The following is a 9989-nucleotide window of genomic DNA, read 5'->3' as shown; positions in this document are numbered from 1 at the left end:
CCAGGGTCTCAGATAAGAGGACTCTCTCATCATCCCGTAGTCCCCGGGCCTTGATACTGGAGGTGCCGGAGGTTGAACCTGGCCTGGGACCTTCTGCATGCCAAGCAGAGGCTCTTCCCACATCCATCCACACCCCGCAAGGAACTGCCTTGTCGGCTGGCGCTTTCCTTTTCTCTGGTTGGAACTTGCAAGGTTTGGGAGCCTGTGGAGAGAGAGGGGGGGGGCGCTCTTCGCCCCTGATCCGGACGATTCAGTTGCGGGGAGTGGGAGTGGCTGGAGGGGACACAGGTCTGTAAAAAACAAAAAGACCTTGGAATCAAGTTAGAGAGTCCAGTAGCATCTTTAGGACCAACGAAGCTTGATTCAAATTTCAAGGTATGATCTTTGGTGTGCACACATAGACTGCATTGGGTTAGACGGCGGCCAGACTGGCGGGTTCAGCAGCAGGGCTGCTGGGGTGGGGACTCAGTGAGACACCTGATCAGCGTGCAAAAGGTCCTAGGTTCAATCCCCGTGGTCAGCAGTTTTTTTTGGGGGGTGGTGGTGGTGGTGGTGGAATATATCGATCTGGGAGACCTCGAACAACCAATGCTGCCAGCCGACGGATCTTGATAGACTGCAAAACCGCTTAAACGAGGGGCTCTGCTTTAGTGCGGTGGTCAGTACCCAGGATCTGCAGTTTAAATGCTAAAGACTCTGGAGAGCCGCCGGCGGGATACACAATACTGAGTTTGTGAGATCAGTGGCCTCTGATTCACACTAGTCGCCTTCACATGTTGCAGCAATCCCACGGCTGTGCATTGCAGCATCTGCTTGTGCCTGTTTGTGCCCAAGACAAGGAACGCTCCTTACAAATGAAATCAGTGCCTGGATAAATTGTGTGTGTCTGTAAAAGCACACATTTAACTCTACCTTAGAAGTTTTGAACAGGGCTGCTTATGGGGGAGGGAAGAATGGGGGAAGACAAATTTCATGCCGCATCCTGCCGAATGTCTGTCCATTTATTTTTAAAATGCAATTCAGGCACAGGGAAACCTGACTGCAGTAAAAGGCGCTGGGTTATTATAATTATTACTGTGTTGGTGGGAGATCAAATATCCCTTTGTAAAGGCTTCTTTGCTATATGACAGGTGACAATGTTTTTTAAAAAATGTCATGTCCAAGACCCTGGAGAGATGCTGGCAGGATACACAATACTGACTTTGTGAGGTCAGTAGCATTGGACGAGGGAGGGAGGGAAAGAAAAGAAATGGGAAAAATTGACAGAAAAGGGGCGGGGAATAGAAAGATACAAAAGGGAAGGGAGGGAGGGAGACAAACCCTGTGCATGTTTGCTTCTTTCCAAGTTCCAAATCCTCCCCACCAGCAGTTAAACCAGAACTTGCAGGCTTACATTAAAAGACCCTTTTGGTGGGCAGCAACCAAGAACATGCCCCCCCCCCTTTTACAAGGACTACCTTCTCCCCGGTCCTCTTTTATCTCTGAGTTGGCAACTGAGATCCTGATGGTTCCTTTCTTCAGTACTGCGGTCTGAATTCTCTGCTCACGACCTGAGTTAGATTCCAGCGGAAGCTGCATTCAGGTAGCCGACTCAAGGTTGACTCAGCCTTCCATCCTTCCGAGGTTGGTAAAATGAGTACCCAGCTTGCTGGGGGGAAAGTGCAGATGACTGGGGAAGGCAATGGCAAACCACCCTGTAAAGTCTGCTGTGAAAATGTCGTGATGTGATGTCACCCGAGAAACGACTGGTGCTTGCACAGGGAACCTTTCCTTTTCTTTTTTGTTTGTCCTAGACCTAGTTCCCCAAAATTTCATTGGGTGCTCTGAATTGTTTTACTATGGGAGAGGGGGAAAAGGCTCCCTCTAACCATTTTCTCCATCCATGCATCCTATAGATCAGGGGTGTCGAATTCATTATGAGGGCTGTATCTGACATAAGTGAGACCTTGTTGGGCCGGGCCATGTCAGGTTGGGCCTAACCATGTTGGGCCAGGCCATGTGTGTACATATTTAAGATTGGGTAGCAGAGATACATATTTTATAAAGAACACAGACAAACATATATATTTTTAAAAACTCAAAAAGTGCTTAAAACATTAGAACTCACTGATCTTAAAGATGCTTTCTTTTTATTTCTCCCATGGGATCCGGGGAACTAGGCAAAGGAAGCTCTGGCTCTTTCCTTCCTTCCCCAGGGGACTGTGGGGAAGCCTTGGCCAATAGAAGAGAGGCTTGGCTCAGTAGCTCCACTGTGCAATTGAGAAAGCCTTGCAAAGCAAGCTATTCTTCCCCCCTTCCTCCCCAAGGGAGGAGCCTCAGCCAATGGATGAAACAGGTTTTGTTCTGTGGCTCCTGTGCAATTGAGCAAGCCTTGCAAAGCAAGTTGTTATGCAGAAGGAAACAAGATATAGGGGGAAGGAAGCAGATGACAGCCAGTTGCTTGGGGCCTGATAGGAGTCCTCTGCGGGCCTGATTCGGCATGTTTGACACCCCTGCTATAGGTACAAAAGCCCTTTCATCTTGGCAAAACGGAGCTCTCCCATTGGTTGGGGGGGGTGTTCCATCAAACTTTGGCCCAACCATCAATTAAGAGTACTTGTATGCCATTGGTTGAGTCTGATCCTCTCCCCCACCCAAGTAGTTGTTGCTAGCCAGCCAAGCTGATTGTCAGTAAAAAGGAACCAGCTTCGGTTCTTGTAGTTTCTGGCTTTCTGTACACTCTCATTGGCTGAAAGGGTAAGGGGGGCATTCACCTACAGCCTCTTTCTAGGTCCCATTGTCTTTTTCTCCACAACAGGCCTTATTCCTAGTAGATATCATAAGTATAGATAAAGTGGCCTTGTCTGGGAAGTGCAGCTTTTATGGCTTTTTTTTTAAAATGGCTTGGGAGGTGGGGCCACTGGATAATATTGCAGTTTGGTGTAGTGCAGAGCCAGTTTGATGTAGTAGTTAAGTGGGAGAACCGGGTTTGATTATCTGGGAGAACCGGGTTTGATTCCGCACTCCTCCACTTGCAGCTGCTGGAATGGCCCTTGGGTCAGCCATAGCTCTCGGAGTTGTCCTTGAAAGGGCAGCTGCCGCAAGAGCTCTCTTAGCCCCACTCACCTTACAGGGTTGTGGAGGAGAAAGATAAAGAAGATTGAGAGGCACTCTGAGACTCAGAGTACAGGGTGGGATATAAATCCAATATCATCATTATCATCATCATATGTAGTCAGTGGGAGAGGGTTTCTTTGCTGTTCACTCTTCCTGTTTTGTTTTGTTGTCATAATCCCTGAATTTAATTGTAAAAATTCTTGCTGGTCAGCTAATGTCACTCAGTTTGCCATTGTTGCTCATAAGATGCTGACTTGACGCCCATCTTAGAAACAAAGATATGACCAACAACCTAACAGAGAACCCTAAAGTGACAGGCAAGAAAAGACCCTAAAGACATAGCTACTTACAGTGATCTCTGCAAATAACTGTTTCCAGCTTAGTGGAAATAGGGATCCACTTGGATGAGGCCTTGACAACTCATTCCTCTCCCATATCCAGTCATCTGTACATAACTTGATTGACTGTACCCAAACCCAATCACCATTTGCAGCATCTCAGAAATTCCCATCCTGCAGCACCTGTGAGTTTGGAATCCAAGGTAAAGTCCACTGGTTTTTAATGGCCAGTTGTACTCACAAGTTATCTACATCATGATAGAGTTGATTTGGATACTCCACACTGCTAGGCTTTCTGTGTCTGCCCTTTTAAATTGCTCCACCTATTGTGAACTTCTGTGCCAAAGGAAGAGAGAGGTCCATGCCTAATGCAACCAGAAAGGTCTGATCCTCAAAAGCCTCATCCTTGAGCATTCAATAATTGGCTGAGTCAAGACACACTGAAATTAGGTATCTGTACCTCCCCAGTCTAAGTATCTGTAGATACATCCATTTAGAACTAGTGGGTTTTTTAGTTTCAAAAATAACTAATTTTCAGTAATTGTGTTTAAACTTTCTCCTCATATCACAAATTTGCACAATATAATTGTAACCTGGTACTGCTACTGATAATTCTTTTATTTTCTCTTTGTAAATAGGAAATGCTACAATAAATGAGAAAAGTGATATAAAAGTCAAATTTGAGACATATAATAATAGCTACATAGTAAGGTTTAGAAATGAAAACTTCTCTCAACTGGTTTTCTTATATGTGCATAAGTGTTTAGAAAGTTACAACCCCTTACTGTTATGATTCACAAAAAGAGATAAGGAAGAAAGACAGGTGTTACAATCCAACTAGCTCTATTATGAAAGAAAATGCATGAGCTTGCTTCAGTGTGCACCACTGACTATCACAAGCTGTTTTTCAGACTGAAAGCAGTTTGTAACACAATGCAGTTGCCACTCAAGAAAAGTAGCATTAATATGCACCAATCTTTGGACGCAAGATGGCAAAGGGGGGGGGGGGGGGAGAAAGAGAAGGCAACAAAATTCCACATAAAACCATGCAGGAAGGTACAGGTCACCAGCTCCATTGCAAACATTCTCCTATAAATGACTCAAAACAGAAACTAAGACTGGGCAAACTAACCTGTGCACATATATAATTATTATCCTCAGTTTGGGCATCCTTCAAAGTATCTAGGGACCCCTTTTCTTGATTATCCAAGAAAAGGTTGCATGTTTTGTGGGATGCTTCAACTTTGGATGAGAAAGATCCATCTTCTCAGCCCCCACATACAATGCCCCAGAAGCAAAGAAACTATCCTATCTATCAGTGGGGCGAAACTTCATTTTCCTTATCTAATTTCTATGACAGCACATAAATACTTCCAAAAATAAGTATTTGACTGCAGATTTTTGTCATTAATTTGGTGTAGGACATCTTTCAGTCATCATTTATCAAAGAATACATACTTTATTAAACTAGATATGTAACCTTGTTGTAATGTGTGGAATCACATGGCATCAGGAGAAATTACAGTTTAAGCAATCCAGTCCCGCTAAAGCCAAATTTTGATGGAACTTCACACGTTTACTGTAAATCAAACTAATTCAGGATGCTGGTGCTTACTTCATATTGTAGGTTACTTTTAATGCCTCCAATGCCTGTTTCTGGGTTATATTTTTCCAGGCCTTGGGCAGGTCTGCTGGTTTAGCTTCATACTGATGTGCAAATTCATGATTGAACTCTTTAAAAACAAACTTCCAGTAATCTGAAGCATTAATACTGGGATCTGGTTGGATGCACCAATCTGGATAGTAGAATCGGTAATCTTTGTATGGATGCCATTCCCCTTCAGTTTCTGCATTTCTGAATCTGCACTGGGAAACCACAAGAGTGGAACATAATTCATACGTAAGCTTTTCTGTTTTTTCCCATCTAACTCTTCCCAGTCCTTCGGGGCGATGGACAGCTGCAAAATGCTCCTTATGGGCACTCCCTCCAGCCTCACAGGGGATTTGGCAGAAGGGACATTGCTTCCCACAGCCGAATACTCGCTTGAAGATCTCATCCTGGGGCTTCACAGGCAGTTTGGAGAGCTTGGATTGAAGTTCCAGGGCATCGAACTCAGATAGTATTCGTTTTTCCAAATCAGGAAGACAATTTTCAACACAGACAGAAAATTGTCCAGGATCAGACATCTTTTTAAACTGTGTTCCCAGCAAGCTGTCTTTAGAAATAACTAGCTCCTTCTGCATTTTTTCCCAAAAAATTACTAAAAATTCTGAGATCTTAAAACATTTCTGTTTCAGGATCTCCAGCATTTCTACAATTTTCTTTATTATTGCAGAGAGAATGTCCTTCTCCAGATTCCTGAGAGACTGTCTGTCTGCATAGTGCTCCAGTATTTTTCTCATGATCCAGCTCTTCACAAATTTTTCATAGGATCTCATATATTTCACATAGTTGTCAACATTTCTGTCTTCCAACAGCTCCTTCAGAACTGTAAACTGGAAGAAACTCCGGCTGACATATCTCATGGACTGGGTGCCACTGACAATGTTGTCCACTATAACGATACCAAGTTTTCTGTTGACATAATCCAGCAGGGCAGGATGGAGACACTGGTCACAGAAATTCTTAGCGCTGGTTTGATGGGCATCTTTTTCCAGATAAAGATCTCTGAAAGTGGAGAAATACTGAGGTTTCAGTTTCTCCAGGCGTACCCGGGGATCATTTTCCTTAATGAAATCTTCATGCATCTTTTGAAAAAAATGAGCTGCTTCTCCAAAAATGTGAAGCTTCAAGTCCACTTCAAAGGAAGGTGATGTATGAAGTTTTTGAACCTCACCCTGCTGAAGCATTTGATTGATGATATGCAAAAGTTCTCCGCAATAGGTTTCATGATAATCTCCTCCAGAATTGGCCTTTCCATTAATGTACTCCATGCATTTGGACATCAATGATTTAGCAAGTTCTTCAGCTTTACTCAAATGCTCCCTTTTAGAAAACATGCTCTTCACATGGTCCCAGAATGATGGATTTATATACTCTGATTTCATCTGAAAGTTGTCCATCCTGTAGCTTAACAAACTTTTTGCTGCTTGTACTTTTAGGTTGACTAAGCTTCCACGATGGGACAAGTCCTTCCTGAAACACAACTCAATATCTAGAAAAATTTCCTGTCTCTCTAGAGGAACAAGTGATATTTCTGACAATGTTTCTGTCCACATTGTATCAAACACTCTTCTCAGCTCTTGATCAACCAATCTGCGCTTTTCTTTCCCCCAATCTTCCAGAAGCCTGTCAACTTTTCCTTCAATTACTTTCAAGTATTCCATTTGAAGAATATCAATCTTGTACCGTCCCTTTTTAATGTGAATGGAATCATTACATTTACTGTAAGAATAACTTTCTAGTTCATGCTTGAGACTGTTGGCACTTCTCACAAAATCTTCTCTGTACTCTTCCACCAGATGCAGATTTGCTGTACCAGTTTCAAAGTATTTCTCCAGGCTCTCCAAAATCTGTTGCTCACCACATAACAGTTTCTGTTGAAGCTCATGTCGCCAGTGCAAGCAATCAAGCTCATCAGGAGATGCATTCTGTATCAGCGTTTCTTGCTCAGACACCCAGAGGTGCATCTCTCTGCGGAAACTCCAGTCCCATTCAGAGTATTTGGCAGACAGGTGGTTATAAGCTTCTGCTATGAGGCTGTTTCGGAAGCTGAAGATGAAGTTCTCATGTTTCACAGCATTCCAAAGACTCTTAGTCCACTCGATAAATTGAGGGATATCTTTGGGACTCCTTTTAACAGAACGATCCCTGAAGAATTCAAACAGGTACTTCTTTAACTCAAAGACCTTTTCACTGTATCCCCGGTTGACTGAGGCCATAGGTGGGACTCCGTGCCACAGGCCTGGAATGTACCAGGTGTGTATTTCTGGGTCATAATCCATGATGTCTGAAAACTTGATATCTCTGCCAAGTTTTTCCATTTTTGCTGCAGCCTGGGTCATTTCATTGAGTTGTTCCAAGAGATGTTTCCTGTCCCTCATATTTTGGTCATGTGCAGAAACATCACTGACATTCTGATGCACAAACTGGCAGTTGGGTTTTTGCCCAATTCTCTCCATTCTGAGGAACGCATGAGTCACAATCTGCAGGATGTCCTTCATTTCAGTGGCATTCTCCATGGACATGTTTACTATTGTTACATCACTCAGCCCAATCACCAGAGTGGCCAGCTCATTGTCGTGTTGGTAGCTGTCTTCCAGTTTGGCCAGTTCAGGAGCTTTCAGCCCTTCTGTGTCAATCACCAGGATGAAATCACAGCCCAGCTCCTGAATCAAGTTCTCTCGGACCTTAAGAAGAGTCATGAAGGCCCCTCGTGTACATCGGCCGCTGCTCACAGCAAACTGCAGTCCAAACATGGTGTTGAGAAGGGTGGACTTCCCAGTGCTCTGCACCCCCAGCACAGTTATCACAAACATCTTGGATCGCCTTTTCAGCTTGTTATTGAGTTTAGTCAAAATATCAATTATCCACTGCAGGGGAATGTTGGAAGCATCTCCATCAATCAGCTCTAGAGGAAACCCTTCCAGCATCAGGTCAGCAGCAATGCTGGGGAAATGGGCAAACTGCCTTCTATTTCTAGATAGTTTGTCTTCTCTGACCATCAACCATTCTGCCTCATAAAACTGACCCAGCTCTCTCATGAAATGCTCGACACCCAAGGAGGATGAAGAAATCAGTTGGTCTACTTCTGCCACCTTCTGAGCATCGTCTCCTAACAACTTGCATTTGTCTTTATACTGAGCCCGTAATTTAGAAAGGCTGGCCCTAGCAATGTAATCCAGATTGAACTTCATCCATTTTAAGAAATAATGCTTTTTTGCTGACCCTGAATCTTTGATGCCATGGATGAAATTTATCAGACCTATAGTGAGATCACAATCATTTTGCTGTTGACGGAGAAGCATCAATTTGCCTTTTAGTTCAGATCGGTACTTTTCTGAAGGCATGTCCCCTTGTCTTTCCATCCTGCATAGTTCTTTCTCCACACTTGCCAAGGTTTTCCAGAGATCACCTTGGAGTTTCAGCATTTCTTTCTTGTACAGTGCTACATCGTTTACATCTTCTGTGATTTCTGACATACATCTACGTGCATCCTGACATTCTTGGCAGTCTTCATCTACGTGGAATGAAAGCTCACGAGCCACAGCAGCCATGCCGTCAATGGTCACCCTCTTGGGATCGGCACTGATTATTCTTCCAATGGTAGATCGAAGCTGTTCTACAAGTTTTGCTGTATTAGTCTTGGCTGCTTTTACTAGTATATTTGAATTGCTGAGTTTAAGCACTGGAGCCAAGTCTTGTAAGTAATCCAAAGTTTCACTGACATTTCTGCCATGATATTCCAAGATAAAGTAGTATTCAGTTGACGATTCCTTCAGCAATGACAAAATGTTATATTCTCTTTTGCTAATACATTCAGCAAATATAAACACAGCTGAAGAAACCTCTGACAAAAATCTAAACTGCGCCTGGTGGGATTCAATGCCTCCATGAAGATTTGCAACTGCTACTGGTTCTGGGAAGAGATCTGAACTCCTCTGCCCTCCTGGAAAATACCAGGCTATCTCTACAAGTCCATCAGCAATTTCCCGAGGGATGTTCCCACCCTCCATGTCCTGGTGTATGAAGAAATCATGGTGGTGTTGGGAGGGACTGAGAAACTCATTCAGGAGTCTGGACTTGGAGAAACTCAGACTTCCGATCCTTACAAAGGAGATGGTCGGCATGGACGTGAGCACCAGGCTCTCCTCTCTAAAGCCCCTGCTGTCAACCAGGGAATGGGGCCTCCATTTTTTCACGATGTCTCTCATGGCCCACAGCATCAGAGTGCAATGGGATGTCTCTAAAGGAGGCAGAAGTAAAGGCAAAGCAAACTGGCACATGGACATTTTGGAAAGGATCTCCTGCTGGAGGAAACTGTCAGAACAGAGCAGAACAGCACAAAGGACATCGAGGGGGTTCACAGACACTCTCACATCCATCTTGACACTGAGAAAGATACCCTCATCAATCCTCTTTTTCTCCTTGTTTCCTCTTTGATCACCAAATGTCTCCTTCTGAAGGCTTGTGCTCCTGGCTGTGACATTCAGAGCCAAGACCTTCCTCAGAAAATGCCATGGCAAGTCTTCCATTGTACTGGGAGTGCATTCCTTGAGACTCTCTGAACTGATTTCTAGGACTTCTTGCAGGGAGAATTTCTTGCTTCGATTCTTCTCCAAGTTTAACTTTCTGAGCATGTCCTGAAGTGCTTTTCTTTTTTCTGTAGGAGGAGATTATAGAAGTGTTACAGCCAGTGTCTCACATAAAGGGGATTATGAGGGGAAATTCCAAGGGCCCTGGTCCATGAAATAAGAAACAAGAACCTCCTTTAAGAGACAGAGAACCAAAGCAGCATGTATACTTTGCTAAAAATTCCAGACTTTGCACTAGTCATAATTTATTAAATACATTAAGAATATTTGCAAATATCTTTGTTTGGTTGCTCCCATGTA

General features: G+C 43.7%; 1 protein-coding gene across 1 annotated transcript; it reads right to left on the bottom strand.

The window, feature by feature from the left end:
* Window positions 1-4031: 4031 nt before the first annotated feature.
* Window positions 4032-9753, bottom strand: URGCP (upregulator of cell proliferation). Its single transcript, XM_060255895.1, has one exon. The coding sequence runs from the start codon at window positions 9732-9734 to the stop codon at window positions 5046-5048; it is 4689 nt and encodes a 1562-aa protein (XP_060111878.1). The 5' UTR covers window positions 9735-9753; the 3' UTR covers window positions 4032-5045.
* Window positions 9754-9989: the final 236 nt, after the last annotated feature.

This window comes from Heteronotia binoei, chromosome 15 (genome assembly GCF_032191835.1).
Source record: "Heteronotia binoei isolate CCM8104 ecotype False Entrance Well chromosome 15, APGP_CSIRO_Hbin_v1, whole genome shotgun sequence".
NCBI lineage: Eukaryota > Metazoa > Chordata > Lepidosauria > Squamata > Gekkonidae > Heteronotia > Heteronotia binoei.
This window is presented reverse-complemented; position numbering and strand designations above follow the sequence as displayed.

Bases quoted from the DNA above. Each gene is read 5' to 3' on its own strand.
- URGCP (XM_060255895.1), bottom strand. From the start codon at position 9,734: ATGCTCAGAAAGTTAAACTTGGAGAAGAATCGAAGCAAGAAATTCTCC.